The sequence below is a fragment of the Glandiceps talaboti genome, chromosome 2, assembly GCF_964340395.1.
Source record: "Glandiceps talaboti chromosome 2, keGlaTala1.1, whole genome shotgun sequence".
In the NCBI taxonomy this organism is placed as follows: Eukaryota; Metazoa; Hemichordata; class Enteropneusta; family Spengelidae; genus Glandiceps; species Glandiceps talaboti.
Window position 1 is genome coordinate 33,198,710 of NC_135550.1, and position 24,469 is coordinate 33,223,178.

Sequence of the window (24,469 nt, forward strand, 5' to 3'; positions counted from 1 at the left end):
CAAAATTTTGTTCACATGTATTGCAATCTATTTTCACAACCCTTCATATTTTAATGTTTTGAATGCACAGAGTTTTTTATGCTGTTCAAACTAAATTCAGATAATTATGTTGCCATGGCAACAACACAATTAAAAGGTTACAGGTACAGACTAAAATAACAAATGTCAAAGTGTCATGGTACAGCAGCTGTATAATTTGTTGCCAAGTAACTGATCCTCAACCATGTATGTATGTAGTACACTGAAAACTTAGGAATCCTTTATCAATCATGTGTGAAAACTAGTACACAGTCCTAAACACATACACGCATACACATACATACACACACACATACACACACATACACATACGCACACACATACACATGCACACACACATGCATGCATGCACACGCGCATGTACACACACACACATACACACACACACACACACACACACACACACACACACACACCAATTCTGACTAGTATAAAAGCCAATAATTCTAACCAACCAGCATTATACAGTAAACTATTCTAACATTATTTTTAGCATACTAAATAACAATAGTGATAATCGCCAACATGACAGTATAATATGGTCTTTCAGTTCATATGTTGCCTTTAGGCAGCACATTTGTAACTATTCCCTCACGAATTAGCAAAGAAATATCAAAACTGGTTCATTAGCCATGTTTACCTGTATAATATTGATAACTTTATACAAGAATACCTGTAAATGGCCTATTTTGAGCAAACAATTCTAATTTACCTATGAAATAGACCACTTACATATTTCCACAAGTGTACATAAAACATACACCATACTTTTAAATTGTTGATATACGCTGTAAATTTCATGACTTCCTTTTTGGAAAGGTTCAAATTTTATCCTTAAGTGATCCCATCGTGTAATATAACCATCATCAGTAGGTAAAATACCTAATATAGTAACATACAACAATGTTACATAGGAACAAGACAGATTTTATGCATGGCCAATCTAACACTACGTTTGAAGCTGAACTCTGTTTATATTTGTAACAACAGTTTGCAAGCAGGTTTCCATGTTTCACTGTTTGTCATAAAGAGTTTAGTTGAAAATAGCACCAATGGCATTGTAGCACAACTGTATCAAATGAAAGGGATTCCAAAAGACATACATCATTTGGCTGTTGCTATGTGAATTGTTGCTAGGAATATTTGCATACATATTTAAGTCTTTATTCATGTACATACCCATCCCAGTTGTTATCTTTGTAATATGTATCATTTCACTGTTGCTAAGGGTGTGGTCATGGGTTGCTAGGGCCAGTTGTGTCAAAATGTTTTGAACAGTAACTGCACACTAACACTTCCATAAACACCCCTACCAAGTTTCAGCTCCATTCACCATACACCTTCATCTACACATCCCCAGATGCATCCCCATTAAATTGCATCCCAATCTGCTAAGTAGTTTTGGAATTATAAATTTTTGACCAAAGGCACACATTTTTAGACCTAATTTGCACATCACTGCCAGAATCATTATTTCACTAGCAATTCTAAATCTAAACACCCCTAAAAACATTCCCACCAAATTTCAGACTGATTTGCCAAGTAGTTTTTGAGTTTAAGTTTTTTGACCAAAAATCACACACCAATGATGGAATCATTTCCCTTTTTTAACAGTTTCCCAACTAGATACCATAAGTAATGTCCCCACCAATTGGTCAAGCGGTTTTTGAGTTTAAGTTGTCCACATACAGACAGACAGACAGACAGACAGACAGACAGGCAGACAGACACTGTCACACCATGCCTATAGCACTACTGAACCTTATCAAATCAGTTGTGCTAAAAAATGGTTTGCAAGCAGATTTCCATTTTCACTGTCATAAAAAAATTAAGTTAATTTGTAACTAGACTAAACTCTCTTTTTCCTTCTTTCTTTTCACATCATTGAATAAATCTTGGGATGTTTTTTATTATTACTGCAATCATTACAATATTCATATCAATCAGTCTATGTCTGCCAACTTTACAACTGTAACACAAAACAATATATATAACACAACATTACATTTCCCCTATGTTCAATATTATTTTTGCAATTAAAATATAGGCGTACAGACTAATTTAACAAACAGACTGTTAAAATTCCTGCACCTGTTTTGTCATTTCACATTCTAATTTAGTTTCCCTATATAGTACTCCACTGGGAAAATTGAGCACTTCATCAAAATCAAGCTAAAACCAACACAGACAAGGATATGTAACCCGATATCTGATTGATATCTACTGGATTAATCAAGTCAATTTTTATGATTAATTCTCATTAATATTTCAGCATATTGGCTCAGATTTATTCATTGATTATATTGTGTACATACTACATCAATATCACATTTCCAGTGGAACATACCACAGATATCTCTGTCGTATCAATTTAGGTTATTTTTAGACATACATATCATATCATAAACCATCACGCATCACTATTCATATTTGCAGAGTACTGGTATATTGCCCAAATGTAAATCCTGTATCAACCACTAACAGTTAAAATAGTTGTCCAGTCAATCATGTTATGTAAATGTTAATACAAACAGATTTGTAAATTCTAATTCTGATCAACACAATCCTCTGCATATACATATACTGTCACTTTACATGTGCATACAAGTGAATACAACTCCTACACTAAACACAATATAATGGCAGTAGGAAGGGTTTTCACAAGGTAACAAAATACTTCAAATTTTATCACACTTAGCTATAAGACTTTTAAGTCCTTTGCAAACATACTGTACACAACTGTAACATTTACCTTCCCACTTCTATAAAATTTAGAATATTATCCTCTCATTTTTTTGAAATAGCATTTGGATATTATGGTGGCCATTTTGAATTTTAAAACAGATACACCTTACAATGTAAATAGCATTCTATCTAAATCTGCACTAACATTTAGTTCAATAGTTGTTTCAGAATTTATCTAATTTTGTTATATAATGCAGCACACCTTTATTTTCATGGTACACCACAATAAATGTGGGACTAAAACGTATTTTAATTAATGTACTAGGATTCATTGCAAACCATGAGTAACAATTATATATCCCTTGGTGTCTATATTTAGCAGCCATTACTGGTACATTTTATAATCATTTTTATCTACATAGCACATATGACATATATTGATTTCACAGTTATTTATTTTTCATTGCACATTAATGAGCAATATTGAATTGAACACTTTGGAAACCTTCAACACTGCTTGTGAACTGTATATTAATGAAAATAATTCATGAATGAATGTGACTTATTCATGTAATGCGGTATGAATAGCAATGATCAAGATGAAAATGAATGACAAGCAGTGATCAATAACCAATTGTTTTGCTTTAATATTACTCTGGAAATCAAGCTGTTGGCAAACTAAAAAGGACTGTTGATGCAGTGTCTTGGTATGTATATACTAGATATAATCACCCTATAATCAAGATATTGTAACCAGTGACACATTTCTGACATTGTCCCTATACACCGTCCTGTAAAAACCTATGTAATAAACCAAAATACTTGTTTACCAATAACATAAGAATTAACATACCCAGCAATCAAATGTTACAGTAATCAACCAACTTACTATTTCTTATTTCATATTTCATGATAACTTTTCATGATGTGAAATCTCAAAGTTATGTACTTGAGCATACGCTGCCATATTGGATATGCCAGTGTATCAAAGTTGAATAAGGAGGCATTTGAAATTATCAAAATTTCTAATTTTTAAGACTTTGGTCATCCAAGCAGGGATTACTGTAGTCAAAGAGATGACAATGGATAAATACTCAACCAATTGCTAATATTTGACTGCTTCGTCTGGTAATTTTATGGAATCAGGCTCTTCTAGGGTAGTTCAGGTTTGTTACACGGCTCTTTGCAAGAAGTAGAAGGAAGGGGACAATGTCATAATTGAGTCCAAACTTACTCTATTTGGAAGCAGGACTAGTGTAAAAACATTGAATAGGATTAAATGTGTGGCTACTTGAGGAAAACTTGCTATGAGAGATGCCACCCTCTTATAAGTGTAATTAGCAATTACATCAATGTTCATAAATAACTTATATCAACATGTGCAAGAACAGTTTCAGTTTCAGTTTGTGTGTTAGTCTGTTTATGTCTTGATTTCCATAGTAATCTAGTACCACTGTTAGTCTGCTTATGGCTTGATTTCCATAGTAGTCTAGTACCACTGTTAGTTTGTTTATGGCTTGATTTCCATAGTAGTCTAGTACCACTGTTAGTCTGTTTATGTCTTGATTTCCATAGTAATCTAGTACCACTGTTAGTCTGCTTATATCTTGATTTCCATAGTAATCTAGTACCACTGTTAGTCTGTTTATGTCTTGATTTCCATAGTAATCTAGTACCACTGTTAGTTTGTTTATGGCTTGATTTCAATAGTAGTCTAGTACCACTGTTAGTCTGCTTATGGCTTGATTCCATAGTAATCTAGTACAGTCAAACCTGTCTTAGCGGTCACCCTGACAGAGCGGCCACCTTCTCTAAGCGGTCACTTTGTGGCAGTCCCATGCAATTTTACATGTTAATGACACTTGATAGAACGGCCACCTCTTTAACGCGGTCAGCGGCCACCTATTACCGGCCCAATTTGGTAATTATACCGTGTATAACGGTCGGTATCTTTGAGTTGAAACTCTCAATTGAAATAGAAAGTCGTCAGAGGTTGTCCGATGTTTTGTTTTATCGCCGTATCAGTGTGAAAACACACACCTCCTTTGGTTAACAATAGGCACTGCACTACGGAAACAAGACAATGACGTAGTTCGTTCATGTTATTCACTACAGCCACACTGTGGGCATCACCCGGTAACATCAAACAGGGTGACCATACCGCCAATAGACCCACAGTAATGTCAACGATACCCGTTTAACACTTGCTGCAGTGCCGAAAGGAGTCAGAAACTTTACCGTACAAAGAAACATCGAAGTACAGTTGACAGGTCATAGGTCAAAGTGCGTCATCACGTAACACGTGAACCACAGTCACTCTGTGCGTGAACGTAAACAAAACATCAATGGTGGCAACTGTGTTTCGGAGCGAGAGCTTCGTACATGTACCATTCTATGCTTTTGCACCGTAGCTATCACGTCGTAACAAATTGTATCACAGCATTATTTACCGTTTATCATCGAAACCATGGCGAAGGCTGTTCGGAAGACGTTGACTTTGAACGAGAAGGTCGAGATTATCAGTCTGTACAAAGCGAGTGGTTGTTCTGTGGGCTCACGCAAACTGGCTGAGAAGTATGGTGTTGGGCGTACCCAGATACTGATCATAAAGAAACGCAAGTCTGAATTTTTGGAGGAGTTCGAAAGCAACGCACCAGGTGATCGTAAAAGAAAGATTTGAAAGACGAAAAACTGTGTTACATAAATTTGTAATTGGACTAGACTATTGATGATTGATATTTTTCACAGAAACTGCAAAATTACTTCTAGAATGTATGCAAAGCAGAGTTGTCATTGAATTGTAAATACATGTACATGTATTTTTGATGTGAGATTAAATAATTAGTTTTTAAACCCTTAATATTATGTTGTATTTAGTTTATGTCCCCACTTCTCTTAACTTCTAAATGTTTTGGCCACCTGATTACAAAAACAACCAACCCTCTACAGAAAGGCCACCTCTCTATAGTGGCCACATTTTGTTAGTCCCTTGGCTGACCACTATACACAGGTTTGACTGTACCACTATTAGTTTGTTTATGGCTTGATTTCCATAGTAATCTAGTACCACTGTTAGTTTGTTTATGGCTTGATTTCCATAGTAATCTAGTACCACTGTTAGTTTGTTTATGGCTTGATTTCCATAGTAGTCTAGTACCACTGTTAGTTTGTTTATGGCTTGATTTCCATAATAATCTCGTACCACTGTTAGTTTGTTTATGGCTTGATTTCCATAGTAATCTAGTATCACTGTTAGTTTGTTTATGGCTTGATTTCCATAGTAGTCTAGTACCACTGTTAGTTTGTTTATGGCTTGATTTCCATAATAATCTAGTACCACTGTTAGTTTGTTTATGGCTTGATTTCCATAGTAATCTAGTACCACTATTACAGTAATCAAAGTATAACTGATACATCATTCTGTAAACATCAATATTTATACTAAACTATAATAACATTATTCTTTTTTGAAAATATCTACTGGGCTTGACTTTTTGCATTGCAATGTAGACAACAATTACACTGACTAACACCAGAACTTGACATGTCTATTAATCTGCATCGATTTAATTTATAATTTGTCATTTTTTTTGTTACTTCATCATTGCATTGTAATTGGAAAATTGAAATTAAGCTCTTTATAAAAGGTTGGGTTTTGGAACATGCTAAAATGGTTTAATTTCATACACCTATTATGAAACTGACCTTAATTGTTTTTGTGATTTTCAATCCATCACTAAATTAAGTTGTTTCTTTCATTCATTATCTGAGAAATATTTTTTGAAAAGAAAACACATTTTTAATCTGATACCTGCAATGAAATATGTAAAATCACGCTGACAAAATTTACATTTTTTTTTCTCACATGAAATTGAAACCACTCATATTTCTGGTCCTTTCTTATTGATATTTGTCAATATAAACTGTAATCTCCCACATTTACACACTGTGTAAACACAACAAATATTCAGTCTTACAGTCAAGTATGTTGTCATGGCAATCTGACAATCTCATGCCAACATTCAAGTCAGTTGAATTAACACACGGAAGTTATTTGTTTTCCTCTTTCTTGCTATGGTTGCTATTGAAAAGATACTGGTGAATGATCATGATAAACCAGGGCTGGTTTTGATATCAATATAACTAGGTTTTTTCAAATCATAGACACTCACAAGGAAATCCACTGATTTCAAATCATAGCCTCACATCAGGTTATCTACTGATCTCAAATCATGGACCAATCAGAGGTAATCCACTGATCTCAAATCATAGACTCATATGAGGTCATCCACTGATTTCAAATCATAGACTCGAACGAGGTAATCAACTGATCTCAAATCATGGACTCATATGAGGTAATCCACTGATTTCAAATCAAGGACTCACATCAGGTAATCTACTGATCTCAAATCATGGACTCATATGAGGTAATCCACTGATTTCAAATCATGGACTCATGTGAGGTAATCTACTGATCTCAAATCATGGACTCATACGAGGTAATCCACTGATTTCAAATCATAGACACAAGGTAATCTGCTGATCTCAAATCATGGACTCATATGAGGTAAATCCACTGATTTCAAATCACAGACATGATCAACTGTCCTGGGTGTCCTGAATAACAGAGATGAACTGTTAAACATGATCATCATTCTATGATGAACACAGCCACATGTTACATTAATGGAATCACTAAATGGCTTCAATTACTGCTATTTTAAAGCAAAACTTTGAAAATACATTATTTATTAATCTGATTGAGTCACTGAAATGCTGCTCTGTTTCCTGTAGGTTATCAAACACACAATCATGACTGAAATCGACATAAACAATATTCCAATAACAGCTACATACTATGAAATACAAGTACTTCTTTGAATAAGTACATACAATCTCCATAGTTGCATGGTTATGTCATGTAAAACCAAAGTATACTTACTTGGTTAAAATACAGAATGTGATAAATGGCTATCACAACCAACAACTGCAACTAGTATTGTATAGTGACAATAAAGCATATATGTACTTGAGATGAGTGGGAGAGTTTCCACATATACATATATTATGTATATGGCAGATGAGGAACGATTCAAAGTACCCTCCCTCACTGAAGTATTTAGTAAGTTATCAAATAAAACAACATGCTGCACAACTGGCAACCATGACATATTTCTTTTGACATGATATAACTGCCATTAATAGTAATCTGAATACTATATATTTCTATGACTCATCAATTCAAAGAATGTCAAAATTCTTCATATTCACCTGTAAACTCACTTTCATTTCATTTTGTGGACACATTTTAGTATGTATAATGTGATTTTACCATCCAACTAAATGGCAATGCATTTAGTTGAGTCCTGATGTACTGTACCCCATTTGCAAGTCAATCACAAAAGCTAGATACTGAAAGCAGATGTGGAATGTGCACAGGCGTAAAAAATTGAATATGGGAATATGGTTAAAATATTTAGTCCAGAAATTTAACATTAGCAATATGACAGTGCTAACTACCTGTTCAGTAAGTACACTTGGCAGCAAAGGTAATTCACAAAGGTATACAAGGTCAGTATTGACGAAATTGGACCACATTGTCACACGTTAAAATGTCAGACACTGATGCAAAACGTTGCAATGGCTGCGGCTTTGTTTGCTTTTCCCTGCTAAACTGTCAGGGTCAGCACAAATGCCTCTTGTTAGTTGTTAGTTGTACATATATAGAACAGACTTTGATCTGTCATTCCATCACCAGCGTCACAAAACAAAGCTGTACAAGTTTTGTGGCATGAATTCTGTGAAATTTTAACAGAATTTGTCCCAGCTGTTAAAACAGCCATACATCAATCATGTTTTTAACAGTTGTTTTTACAGTATTATGAACTATGACCAACCAAGTTTTATCACTGCTATATAGCTAGAATAAACAGGACCAGACAATTATATGAACTATTTTTAAGTAAATATTTTGAACTCAAACATCTATAGACATGAAAGTTACATCATAATGGAATATTTAATTTTGCAATATCAATCATCATTTTGTCAGGGTTGTCTTCTTAATTAAAGGAACACAAAAAACATTATAATTTCATAAAACAAATAGAAATAAAATACCAGTTACCTAAAATACTTGATCAAAAGATCAACAAGATACTGTGCGTGCATGCATGAATGAGTGAATGTGCATGTGTGTGTGTGTGTGTGTGTGTGTGTGTGTGTGTGTGTGTGTGTGTGTGTGTGTGCGGGTGTGTAGGTGTGTAGGTGTGTGTGTGTGACACTGTGGCGTGAGCGCGTGCGCATGCAAATTACTTTTAACAGCAGATCAGTTTCCTCGTATAAACAGACAACAGCACTAGTGTTACTGTTGAAAGAACTGGGTGTTTGGTTTATTCATTAGGGATCATGTACAGACACAGTGGCACCCTTGTCATACATCACACATAGAAAGACTTACAAATGAACTTTTTATTTTCAATTTTTTCTACATGTATTGCAATAACATAATATATACAAAGGACAAATGGAGCCAGTCTAATAAATTAATGTCAGTTTATACAACTTTTTCTGATCAAAGATCAGGTATTATCATTTTTAAGTCTCTGAATCAAACAGAGATTAAAGTAAGCTACAAACCACAGAGACTGGTATCATCTTTTTTCTTGTTCTTTTTATTGATGTAAGTTCATGACTACCAGGATGTGACATATCAATTGTTGATATTTTAATGGGGTTTCATTCCACATGGATTATCATGGCAACAATTTCATAAAATGAGAGAACATGGTCATTAAATGTACATTCTGTGTTTTGTTACGTTAATGTCTTGACTATCACTGCAAAGGGATGATGATTGCTACCAGTATTAGCCCATTTGTATTGTTGGTTGGTGTTCTAATCTAACAACTCTACAATTGGTATAGGATTGGTAGATTTAAAAGTCTATAACAAACCTCTGGTATCCGTATGTGTGATCTGCTAAAAAAATAATGAAATCTCACAATTTGCAATAGGGTTTGTGTGTGTTTTGTCTGTCTACATATGTGAAATGTTAGTACAGTAGTATACCCTGATTCCAAGCACTCTGTACATGTAATGATATGTAGACACACAGTCAGTATATCTCCTGTGACCTGGCACACTAAGCATTCAATGTTCTGCCTCATCAATGTGTACAATGATTGTGATAATAATCCCTGTCATGCAAACATCTGTGTACTGGTCTCCCTTTATGCATCATTAAACATTAACCATACCCATTACGCATAACATAATAACATTTACTGTACACTGCTCTCATGTGAATGTTAACAAGTCATCCTTCCTTTATCTATTTCTGATGTCAACGTATATTGAATCGAAAATTGCAAAAAATCAAAGTAGCTTGTAAAAGTAAATGTGCAGACAGACAACAACATAGACACACCTGTAGTTAATGACAACACAATTACATGTAGCAATCTGATGTAATACTACTAATACTTCTTGAGGTGAAATCACTCTTAGCATGACTTAGGCTCAAAGACTGCAACCATAATTTGTGGACTGTGCATACATGTAGGAAATACAACCCACTGAAATATTATTCAATGGTACTATTGTCAAAGTGCAAACACTGCCATTCAGTACACAACAACACTATTATTCTTTTTAATAGAATGACAAGAAGCAATACTTCAACTTCTTACAAACAGGCTATTTATAAATTTCTTGACTAAAAATTTGTTGTCACAAAACAATGATTTATAAAATATGAATTGTTGGTGAATTCAATTAATTCATTCTATCTACAATTTAATCTTATATTTCTTCCAATCTGCTTGGAATAGATTTAAATCATCAATGTTTGGTTTCTACACCTACATCATCAACTGCCTCAGTGGCTTATTTCATCACTTCCATACTGACAACATTTACAACAAAACCAACTATTATCTGAAAAGCAGCTTAGTATTTATGATGTAACCAATGACAAAGACCATTCATATTTATGATCATACACACACACAACTGTTACATATGACTATATCGTTTTGTACAATTAATGTGATTATGTTTACCAGTTTGATACACACTACAATTCACACAAGTTATTGTCCTCAAACAGTAATATGGATTGTATACCCTTATGGGCCTGGTTGTTCTATAACACGTGTCTGCATCATTGATTCTAACCGTGTCCAAGATATGTCAAAATTTTCCAAATCACCACTATTTTTCCCAATCTTTCATAAATTATGCTTGAGGGGGTATAATTATATTATTCACAATATTTTACTTCATTCAGGTGAAAAATATTCATGACCAAAGGGTTTGCCACTACTCGTCTTGCAACTCATAGTAACAAGGCCCCCTTAGGTCACTCATATTTTCCTCAGTTGAATGAAGAAAAATGTTGGGAACAGTATCTAATAATACATGAATTGAAGTGCAGCTACAATTTACAGCATTCTCAACTTATTTTATCTAAAACAAGATGGAAGCCAACCTATTTCTCACTAAGGCCTAAAAACAAAAATTGTGCGATCCAATTACATTCAATTTTAGAATAGGTGGGGTATGTAGATTGAAATCTTTTTTTTTTCATGTGTGAGTGTCTAGTTCAGGTAGTTATATTTTCCGTTGTTTTCCATATGGTCTGTGTGTTATTTGTTTCTTCTCATCAGATGTACAGCCATTACAGATTGAAGTACAGTTTTATATAAGTTTCCGCATCCACTATTTCTTCACAATTTTATTTATTTTTACTCAGTTTAGGGTTGGCAGTGAAAAACTAAGTGGGGGTCAGGTAATGAGAAGCAAACAATTTTTTTTTAGGCCTAACGAAAAACAGCTAAGAAATAGAGCATAAGCAGTGTTCTCCACAGAAAAAATTAAGGGATGGCTAATGTGCATAACAATTAACATTATTTTTGCATATATTTGCATAAATGTGCAAGCAGTAAAGTATAGTATACGCTAGCTACTCAAATGATCCAGCACATTTTACTTTCCTTGTAGAATTATAATAGCCTGGCCTGAGCTACTTATAGTTTACTTAGAGTAAAATATTTACTAATACACTGAACTCCACAGGTAAGTGACTATTTCTACAAATACAGGCTGCTTTCAAAATTCTTCCTACTGAGATGATGGCACAGTCAGTTCAATATTTCTGTTTTTAATTCCACCCCAAATCTTCAAAGCGTTGTTGAAATCAAAGCAAAATTCTTACTTTAATCAGTTTACAAAATTTACAAAAATTTACAAAATTTACAAAATTAGAACATCTGAATTTAAAAATTCAGTACAAGAGTTCATCCCTTTTAGTGTATCACTTACACATAATAGGCAATATCTAAGCAATAGTAAAATAAATGTACACGATTTGAAAGTGGCCGTTTCATTTAAACGCCCTCACTTCACCCCACCTTTAGTTAGCTTTGTACATTTGAAGAATACCTTGAGGAATGCCTCTATGTTTTCAAAAACCATGTCGTTATGAGAAAGAGAACAAAACATAGTTGTTTTTTACCTGAATGTGGAAGATAATCACCTCAATTCTTTCTTTAACTGTATTCCCATTGCTTACCAAATTAATGAAGTAACCAGCCATATGTTTTAATTTAGCAAAGATCATTCCATTAATACCTGTACCACTTTTCCAAATTAAAGTTTCAATTTGATATAACATATAATCACAATTTGACTGCGTTAAATACTGATTACAGTTCTCAAAAAGCATGGACAAACATTTGCAAAGAATACAGCACCATGCTACGCAAGGAATATTATGCCCGTGATTAGCATTTTTAATGTAATAAAACAGATTGCTGTTAAAATATAAATTGACATTTCTTTACTCTAATATGCTGTTTAAAATAAACTGTTTTTGTGTGTGTGTGTGTTTGATTATTAATCATGGTTTGACTTTGAGATAAACATGATGATACAATACATAACTGATATATGTGTTCCCATCTCTATCACAGCAGCACTGAAACAAGCATAGGTGAGCTCCTACATGGTTTATTTACATACGGTAATGTAGTACAAAGGTTGTTGGCAAATTGCCAACTCTACTCACTACACCCTCTTTTGTTCCTCCTTGGCTAGCAAATAATACATTATTTGGGTACAAAAACAGAGTTAGTCTAAAATAGATATGGGTGCTCAGTCTAAACAAAAAATAACAAATAAAATAAAATTGTACTGATACACAGGGCCAAATTATAGAGCTGAAACAAATGTATTTCAGTCTGTTACTGACATATATATCTGACATCAGTCAGAAGTGTTTGTGCTAAAATCTAAAGATCTATTTCATAATTCACTATAAAATGACTGATTTACATGTGTAAAACTTTCAAAACCTGATTTTAGTAAAGCAAGGCATTCACTATGAACAATGTCCTTGGGGCATGTCTTAAGGAAGATATGCTGAGTGCAACTGACCTATTTCGGAAGACTCAACCTTTATATTGGCCATTATAACTGTTCACAATTCAAATCATGTTATCAATCTGGTTCATTAAAACAACAGTCCACTATTCTGTCACAGAAATCTACTCCTAGTATCACAATACGTTTGTAGTATCATCCACCAAATTACTTTGTCTTTTAATATTTAACCATATATACAGGTGTTGTTTGTAATGATAGCAAACTGTGGTATATTTGAAATCAAATGTTGTGTACTGTGTGTGTAATTCAGGTGAGTGACCTGTAGTGTATGTACATTGTTCACAGGATTTCCAAGGTCACATAACTGATGTGATTCACAACCTGAAATGGTTATTATGACGCTTTGACACTTTCTTTAACATTGTGGTCGCTATGACAATTTGCATAATACTTGCATCATAACAGAAAATACACACAGAATTCATCACTCTGTCAGTCAAGAAGTTTGAGTATTTCGTTACAAACTAGATGAAGAACACTACAAAATTCACTGAGACTGCATTTTTTATGGTGGAAAGAAAATTTGTATAGGCGACTATATGAGTTAACTTGTATTTGTACATTCTATCCTTTCTGTACTACCACTGTATCTATTTTTGTGACATCTAAGCTTGATGGGCTGGAATCAGTTACTATAAATTAAACTAATTTACTGCTACTATTATTATAACAAAACATTTCAATCATGAGGGGTGGTATACATTTAACATATTTACACAGCAATGCCGTGGAGAATTTTAGAATTGGCTAATTTTTATTGGACTTATTAAATATCTGAATAGAAGGAAAAGGATGAAAAAAACCTACTGTCATTTACAGTCATGCATAACAACTAACTACTACCCAGTATTTGTTTTTGTTTTTATAAATTTAGTCCTTCATAGTAGCTATTCAACAAAACAGGTTATATTATGGGTGAAGATAAAGTCTTTTTATCTCAAGAAGAACTTCATGCTTCTCTTTTCTTTTTGGGCATAGCCATAAATTTTGAAACATTATACCGTTAATATGAAAGCTGTATTTGGGTTCAACATTGACTGTATAAGTTATATTTAATGTACTATCACAGGAGGACATAAATGAACCAACAAGTAATTTCATCACAACAAAATACAGGTCAGGCCTCATCAGTGAACTGTTACATTCCTCAGGAAGTATTTAACAGTGTGGACAACTTATAATTATTCACCATATCAACAGACTGTTACTACTTCATATCACTTGTATACCTCTCATTTGAAACCAGATTTAGCTAACAATTTATAATTAGCGTTTTGTATCGTGCTAGCAAAACTGATGCCAACACATTACTTTGTGAATGGTTCAAGAATTTTCTATTATTCATTTTCTATCATCAGACATATTAGGGAAGAGATCGCGGGCCGAGGTCCATACAGCACCACCAGAGGAACACCATATATCGTTGACCACAGATCATTCATATGGAAATTTACTGTTCAGTGCACATGAAACTGTGAACACATACTTAACCCTTTCACCACCGATTCCCCGATTCCCGCTATTGCAGGAATGCTCTAGGGTGCTCACCAAAATTTCCACTGAATTTTACCAGAAATACATCGTTGAATACATGTAGTTGCATGGGAACGGTATAGTCAGAAACACTGCGAAGTCCATGTAATCTCCAAACGGGGAATTTATGGGTGTCATAGTGAAAGTAGGCAAAATGAATAACTCGTTGACCTGTAATCTACGCCCAAACTATCACCTTGGGGCTAAGTTTTACCCATATAATGAATTATTTTGCTCATATTTCTTTTGTGGTAACATTCAATAATGAATAATACTCATACAAGTTCAATTTATACTGGTCAGTGGTGGATAGATTACGCATGATCTGAGGATTTTCGGACCGGATTTTTAGCCTGCGTTTTTTTAGGTAAAATTCAAATTCAATATGGCCGCAGCCAAAATTGTCTCCCCTAACATTGGATTTAAATAACGACAATATTTCCGTTGATTGGTATGCATCTGATTTTGGCAACAATACTACCAACTTACAGTCATTTTTTACCGATTTAGAGAATAAATTTGGGCGATAATTTTTTGCTGTCCTGTCAAATATTGAATTATATTTACAGCAGCTCATGTTTCAGGTTTTGAAGCAACGACTTCACACTTTCATTGCTGGTGGGGGACTGACTGTAGTATCATAAACGGATTAGTGATTATTTTTATTTAAATTTAATGACTGAAAATACAATTTTCTGACAAATTTTCACCAATTTTGACCATTTAACCAGTGTACAACAGTTTTGTAAGAACATAAATCATGTAAATCAGTCACAAATAATCCAATCAAAAAACAAATATCCATTGATCAAACTTTTCAGCATCACCATGAGTAACATTGCGATTAGTCCAAACACAGAAACTTTGGACGGAAGTGATGCCAAAGATGATGCATTTCAATAAATATGTGTTAGAGGTTACAAATAGCGCCATGCTAGTGGAGCGGATTATGAAAGTAGGACTCTGTACAGCAGATCACGGCTACAGTCAAGGATTTGTTTACATGGCTTTTCAGTTGTGCTACGGAATTTCAAAAGGGGTGTGCAGGATAAGATTTTTTTTGTCAGGAATCATAATTATTGTGTCTATTCTGGTAAGGATCAGGAACACTGGAATATCTGTTTCTCCTCCTAACTGGCTAACAGACAATTGACATATATGCAAATACTAAGTGCAAGGGCGATCTTACCCAAAACACTTTGTACAGTGTCGCATTACATTGGAATCAGCGGAGTGATCGCTAACCGATTACCATAACAACATACATTTTATTAAATACACGGCAGGTTAATTAAACATGTTTGTCCAAATATGTATTTTTATAAACTGGTTGTTCTAGACGACAACAACTTGTGTCTGTCAATTGGTTCTACAGTGCTCAGAATATGACGTGAAATCTTCTAAATCACTACTATTTTTTCACAATTTTTCAGAAAATTATGCTTGAGGAGGTATGATGATATTATCCCCAATCTTTTTCTTCTCTAAACCACAGGACAATACTTGTGATCTAAGGGTTTTGTGTTACAACAAGGCCTCTTAGTTCACTCATATTTCACATGGCTGAATGAAGACAAATATCTGGGAATAATATCTAACATACTACGCACCAGCCAAGTTGTACACATTTGAACAGAAAATATGTAATTATACCCTGGTCATCCTATGTCATGACAACACACATGTTGTGTCATATGACTGATTCAAAAAACAGTATGAGTCAAAATATTTAGAATCACCATTATATCTGCATTTTTTCTTAAATTAACTTTGAAGATGTACAATGATATCATCATTGAATATTTTTCTTCATTCACCCTGATAATATCATAAGAAAGGACGCTTTGTCTATTCACCCTGATAATACCATGACAAAGGATGCTATTTCTTTCACATTTTTGTTGGCCGAACAAGGATGAACATTGGAATATCTAAATATACAGAGTATGATTTTCTAATTATGTCAATACAAAGGCTAACATCCTTCACGTTAATTACTATAAACAGGAACATTTCTGCTAAAGTCTTATTTTTGCTAATTTCGCTGGAAAACAAAAATGCCAAAATAAGCAGTGACTAAGATACATTCTTGTACATGAACACAATGTACCAGTCAGGTATTGGTAATTAGTTAAAATTAGTCTTTGAGAACTAGCTAAAGACTGTAAAATTGACAGATTTTCTAGTAGCGAAAATATCTAGGTTTACAGTACAATCTTGATTGTCTCACTCCTGATAGTTGTCTACTAGTAATACTGATGCAAAAGGAGTCAAGGAAGATGTAATTTCAAAAACGACCACCAGTATTTTTTAAAGGGTGTTTTATTCTGTGTTATATATGAGGCATAGAAATAGTTACACAGCTGAAATCAGTCTTCAGTATTACTGTAAGAAAGTGTAACATTTTAGCACTAAATACTATTTAGTGCTTCTTGTTCATTGTTACAAAGACTGACTGTAAAGACTTGAACATTTCCTTGTTTTTGTTGTTACTAATACTACACTTGGCAAGTCTAGCCTTAAGTGACTTCCATACAATATTGTATGTATATAAGCAGTAAATGTTCATATCTACACCACACCTGTTTACAAATCTGATGTCAACAGACCTCGGGTCAAGGTCACAGAAGGTCATCACTATTTTTCTGTGTTCTGTGATTCGTGGTGCATAATATTTATCATAGATATTTGTGGATTGATACAAATGCATATCACTCTGTCTGTTTGTTTGTCTGTGTGTGTGTGTATGTGTGCTGTCTGTCTGTGTATGTGTGTGTGTGTATGTGTGCACACACACACACACACACACACACACACACACACACACACACACACACACACACACACACACACACGAATAGAAAGTACATAAAGGGATAGCATGACATAAAAGAGAGATAGCAGATATAACATTCAGGCTTGCAATATTTACATAACAATCATGGCTGGTAAATTCACACAAAAACAGACACTGACAACCTGTTTGTTCTACAGGCTACAACAGTTCTCCTTGATACATTCAATACTTTACAAACAATATGAAACTTTAGATCTACATCTAAACTAAGAAATATCAGTGGCTTTCCTTATTCATGGGAAGAAGTGTGTGTTTTAGAGTGCCAGAGACAGACAACAATAGGAAACTTCAGTAACACCTGTGCTTTCAAATTCGTCAGGACATGCCTTAGTACAAAGAAATAAGACATAGGCAAATATGTTGTGACCTTGACATCCCATCATCATGTGCTGAATTTGTAAACCACTTATATTCCTCAAAGGTCATAACCTAACATTACCTTCTCAGTCTCTATGACACTCACACCTTACGACATTTTCATCGTTAGTGTACAATATTTTGTCTCTTATATAAATCATCTCTATACACAAACTGAACTTTTAACTTTTGATTTGTTTGCATTCTTTTCAATTAAATGGAAATTTACAATTTTTGACATTACATATCACAGCAACAGAAACAGATATCCAAATTTGGCATAAAGTAAGTATCATGATATCTTAAGTGAATAAATCCACTTGACCAAAAAAAAATTTCTAAATAGTACTCATTTAAAAAAATTTGAGAATTGATTTGGGACAAGAAAAGGACATATATTTACTTCAATCATGGTGGATATAACTAGTATGTAAGTTACATGTAAGTGTTTACTACAAATTATGTGGATGGGAAGAGGGGATATCAACGAAAACCTTCAAAGTGTAAACAGTCTGAAGAAATTTTCAATAATCTAGAATTGTCCACAAGTTACTATTATATATATATATATTTACATAGTGACTAGATCAAGTTATTGTTCCCATGAACTAGTTTAGTGATGCCTATTTGTTTGACATTATCACAGTCACAACATTGTAAAACTGATGTATGAAAAGCTCTTTTACAATAAGAATGTGTTAAATTTCGACATGTGGTGCAGGTCATACCAATGAAACATGCATACTATAGGTCACTTCAATCACAATTCAAATGACATGTAATACTGCTTTATATACAGGTCTGGGCAATAGAACCTGTCCAATGACAACCATCCTACATTGTAACAATGATCAATGTAGGATGTGAAAGTAATATACACATTCATTTCAACTCTCATATTTTTGGATTTATTTTTGAATTTCTTATATGACATGAAATAGAGGTATATTGCCAATGTCTCCTTCCAACAGCACAATGCCAACAAATTATTTAGATTGTCACCATTTCAACTCTTTTATATCTTTGGATTTACTTTTGAATTTCTAACACAACATCACACAGCAGTAGTTTGCAGTTGTCTAAATATATTTCTTCCAACAGTACAGTGTCACAAAAGCATTTCTGATAAGTACATTAAAAAGCTGATGAGGTAAACAACATTGTAACAGTATCAGTCATTTTATTTGTATACAAAATATTGTGAAAAATATATGTTAATCCTTGATCTCCACAATATTTCTGTTACAGTGAGCATCTACTGATCAGGATGTTAGATAATGTATAATGTATTATACGACAAATTTCACAACTTTCTTTGTATGTACCACAATTCAAATCATAATTATTGGAAATCAAATGATAAATATCTCAATCATGTTATTCAAGAGACAGATCAAAATTTCCACTTGATTATTTCCAACCATCTGTCAATATTAAGTTACAGCAACACTCCAGACTGGAGGAACAGACAGATAGGTGTATGTGTTCAAATAAGTCAGATTCATCATATATATTACTATGTTTACTGCAATATAAACAACAGTCTAGCTGTTTGCAGTTTTTTCAACTTCCCCTTTTCTGACAAGAAAGAGAATTATGAGTTGTTGTATTCTTGTGCCCTTTGGCATGTGATACAATCACTGTCCATGGACTAAGTAGTCATATTTTTGAAGCCCTACACCAGCCAAATACAAAAGATCAATTTTTGACAGACATGTCCTGGTTGAAGTGAAGCAGAAAGTTCAACAGTCGGTTAATCACCAACATACACACGTATCAATGAAATACAGCTATACCACGATATACACACGTACCTGGCAAATCTTTTCCCATATTTCATCACAACCAGCCTTCTCCTGGAAACTGAGGGCCAGATCATAGTTATCAGCTTCAGACCAAACAATCAGTGTAGCCTAAAACACAAAGAACAGACATAAAATCAACGGAGAATGTTATAATATGGCTAACTGCATCCATTCCTCGTCATTTATAGTGATAGATCTGGAATAATAGCTTTACTAAAACTAAAACCACCATCGCGTGTTCCTTACTACTACTACTAAACGTTACACAGAATTCATCTGTCAAAATTGTTTGCCTTCATATGATTTCGTACGATTAACATTTTACCTGTTGTTTCTGGTAAGTTGTGCCGTGTTGGATTCTAGACTCGAGTAACAAAGTACCTGTAATGAACAAAACAACATGAAAGTTAATCTGCCATTGAAAACTATAACACATCTCCCTTCTCAATGAATGTGATCAAAATTTCATCGGCAGGTCAGTGTATTTCCATTTTAACAAAGGTCAATGATACGATTTACGCTATCAGTGCGTTCAGTGAATAGTGGCGCGTGTTTCGCCGGATTTTAACAATCAAAATCGCTGTTATGTCCTTTGTTTCAGACAACGTTGATTAGTCTTTGGAACGACCAATGCCTCGACTGAATCACTGTAGTAATGAAATCGTGCTGGAATTGTTAGATTACCGTCCGACTCCGCACGAACCAACAAGGACATTCCCTTCAACCGCTCGACATAGGCAGACGATACATAGCCCGTTCCTCTGTCGTCCCACTGGCGTTCTTCGTTTAGAACGTATAACTTAACACGCCGCCTGGTATCAGCCATGTTGAAATGCTAGCGGTTTTCTCAATGATTTCTGTGTATTGGGACATGTGGTGGGGGGTACGAGTCCATGTTATGAGCTAATATGCACTTTATAAGCTTTCCCAGCCGCCATCTTGGATCGAACAACAACATCCTACGGGGTTTCAATTACTGTGATACAGGGATTATACATGGCGCCGCCAAAATTTAAAATGTACAAGTCATTCGCGCACTGTTACACGATACGGCGCGACCGTCAAATTAACGCTAAAAATGAAAGACTAATATAACACATCGAAACAATGGACTGGATGTCGACACATCGTTTTGGTGGCTATTTCATTGTAACTTTATAAGATTTAAAAAATATAGAATTTCATCAGGTTTTTTTGTTGCGGTTTGTTAGTTTGTAAGTTTGGTTTGTTTGTTTACCGTCTGCCTCCTGTAACTATTTCTTTCTTTACTCAACAGCAATGCGTTGTGACTTTGTGTGTCGTACATGGACTAGACGACTGGGGTGTAGAATTTACGGTCGGGGTGGGGGCTAGGGAGAAATTATTTTGGTCAAAAAAAATTCCAAAACCCACCCCCACCCCCACCCCACCGGGCCCTTGCGCTCTCAAAAATATCATGATCCCACTGAAGGCGGCGATCACTCGGAACAAAAACAAAGTAACGACACAAAACGATGGAAATAGAAGTAAATAAAGCGGCATATAACCGTTTTCACCACATCAGATTGGGTACACTACATTATATGTGAACTATAAACAGGGTATAAATCAAATTCAGTGTTCATGGATACATAACAGTGTGAGATTTCTTTACAAATACATTTCTGTGGGCTTTGCGAACTTGAAAAGGTCTCACACCACATTGGGCTTACTTCGTCACCAGGGTTTTATCTTTCAGTTTCAATCTTGATTCTGGGCAGAAAAAGCTAAGGGACCGGTCAGTTTCTTCGGCCTGGGGGTGGATTTGTAGGGGGGTCACCCTGTTTTTGAAATTGGCAGTAGGGGGGGGGGTCATGCTGTTTTCAAAATTGTGGATAGGGGGGTCATTGTGTTTTGGATTGTGATGGAAGAAAAAAATCCTTTTTCTACAATGGCATATAGCCTTGTCTGAAATGTGGTACATGTAAATATTTGTTCTTATCCCTGTTTCTTACATCAATTCTTTAATATTACTTATTAGTTCAAACATAACTATACATATACATATAATACATGTATTACCTAGTTACCACACTAGTTATAGAACATGTCGTGTAAATGCTTGGCTGTTTCACAATCAGTGCTTCACTTATATTGCACTTTGGGGCAAAAGTGAACTTGAAAGTTTCGTAATGGTAAGCTTAATCTTCATAGATAGTTTATAAAAGAAGTTACTCTAAAATGTTCTACTCGTCACTATGAACTTGTTAGAAGGGATTAATACACTTTCTATTTTGGACACTACATGTTATTGACACTACAATCACCACATCTTATCAGATTCCAGTTTCTATTATACACTAGGTATGACCACCTAAAGTTCTTTAACGTGCAATATTAATGCCCCTATGTTACGGGTCCATTTTATGTGACATGGGAAACTCATTTAAAACTTACATTTGCGTTAGCTATTCGAAGCTTGGAAATATTACCTCAAAGGATATGAATAAACTAAACACTGTCTTAATAGAAGCAAAAAACTGCAGATCTGTCAGGGGGAAAACCCCAAGGACTCCCTCATCCCCAGAGGTCACTCATGCATTCAACCAACAATCAGATACACCAACAACCTTTTTACTGTCATAATGGTATTAAACTTTTCTTAAATATTTTCACCCAATTCTAATTTGAGATGATATTGTCTTGATTGATTGATTGATTGATTGATTGATTGATTGATTGATTGATTGATTGATTGATTGATTGATTGATTGATTGATTGATTGATTGATTGATTGATTGATTGATTGATTGATCGATCGATCGATCGATCGATCGATCGATCGATCGATCGATCGGTCGATCGGTCGGTCGGTCGGTCGGTCGGTCGATCGATCGATCGATCGATTGATTGATTGTTGACTGCTTCTTTCTTTGTTGGATTTTTATGTGTTTAACGACAAGTCATTCCTTTTCAGCCTTCAATTTAAATTCCACATTTATGTATGTATGTATGTATGTATGTATGTATGTATGTATGTATGTATGTATGTATGTATGTATGTATGTATGTATGTATGTATGTATGTATGTATGTATGTATGTATGAGCTAGGCTAATATATAGTACAGAACAGTACTAGGCTAATATATAGTACAGAACAGTACAGTGAAGTATAGTATAGTATAGTATAGTATAGTATAGTATAGTATAGTATAGTATAGTATAGTATAGTATAGTATAGTATAGTATAGTATAGTATAGTATAGTATAGTATAGTATTGTATAGTATAGTATAGCATAGCATAGTATAGTATAGTAGTATAGTATAGTATAGTATAGTATAGTATAGTATAGTATAGTATAGTATAGTACAGTATAGTATAGTACAGTATAGTATAGTACATTACATTACAGTACAGTACAGTGCAGTACAGTACAGTACAGTACAGTACAGTACAGTACAGTACAGAACAGTACAGTGCAGTGCAGTGCAGTGCAGTGCAGTGCAGTGCAGTGCAGTGCAGCGCAGCGCAGCACAGCACAGCACAGCACAGCACAGCACAGCACAGCACAGCACAGCACAGCACAGCACAGCACAGTACAGTACAGTACAGTACAGTACAGTACAGTAAGTACAGTATAGTATAGTATAGTATAGTATAGTATAGTATAGTATAGTATAGTATAGTATAGTATAGTATAGTATAGTATAGTATAGTATAGTATAAATAATGACAAATATATAATTCATGGCTACCAACAGAAATACAACAAAACACTAAATGTATAATAATAAATTTATTAATCTATAAACTAATACAAATTGTTATGATTTATTAACAGCTCAGTGATAAATTTACCAAAACTGTTGGCAACGAACCTATCCCGATCCTTAATAATTCTTTACTGTAATACTTGTTCATTTGATAGTTTGCATCAAATATGAAGATTTCAACTGTGAACTTACATAATTTGGGCATTAGTTCAATAATTAGGCCTATTTAGCCATGGATTAGGCTGTAAATATATTCACAATGTCAGATCATAGTGTAGAGCCTGACCCTGGACTACAAGTACATGTACTATAAATGTATCTTTCTCAGGAGTTAATGTTTAACGAATATTTTGACGACTATAAGCCTACCCATGCATGGTCGCCGCCACGTTACGGTTATTTTCATTACATTGCATCACGGCAAAGGTTTTGGTTTTGGAGGAACAACCAGTCATCTGATTTCGAGAACGGTATATTTACATGTCAACAAGTCGTCAACCTAACGGTAGCTATATTACATGATCGATGAAATTGTTGTAGTTTACGTGTATAAGTTCGAGCTATTCTGTATGCACATACACCTGGATGTAAGTGTCAATATTTCTTCTATATACATTATAGAAGCTGGCACGGTATATTTGATTTTCAAATGATTGTGTTCATGACTATTCTGCATATTCTCAACCCTTGAACTGGAACTGGACAGTCTCATGAACTGGAGATCTTTGACGTGTGCGTCTTTGAAGTACACATATACGAATAGAAATTGAAGGAACCAGCTATTTACATATAACACTGAATCCGAGAGCTACATGCCTTGGTTTAAATTATTCTAAACTCTTAACCATGAATAGCAAAGCTATTTTTACTTGTGTTTTACGGAGAGATTCATTCATTAGAATACTAAAACACACAATTGTGTTATATATAGTCACATTTGTAATGATTCTGCCATTTTTCTGTCATGATGCACCTTACTCTATGTACTTCCGAAGTGGGCCATTCTCTACC

The 24,469-nt window shown here is 34.4% G+C and overlaps 1 protein-coding gene across 6 annotated transcripts in view; it reads right to left on the reverse strand.

Moving 5' to 3' along the window:
- LOC144453790 (serine/threonine-protein phosphatase 4 regulatory subunit 3-like) overlaps positions 1-20,660 on the reverse strand; it is a 37,699-nt gene extending 17,039 nt beyond the window's left edge. For all 6 annotated transcript variants that reach the window (XM_078145150.1, XM_078145146.1, XM_078145148.1 and 3 more), the window contains exons 1-3: positions 20,407-20,660; positions 20,048-20,103; positions 19,732-19,830 (exon numbers count right to left, since the gene is read on the reverse strand). In XM_078145150.1, coding sequence (XP_078001276.1) covers positions 19,732-19,830; positions 20,048-20,103; positions 20,407-20,548 — 297 coding nt within the window. In that variant the 5' untranslated portion in view covers positions 20,549-20,660. The remainder of the gene's footprint in view (positions 1-19,731; positions 19,831-20,047; positions 20,104-20,406) is intronic.
- Positions 20,661-24,469: the final 3,809 nt, after the last annotated feature.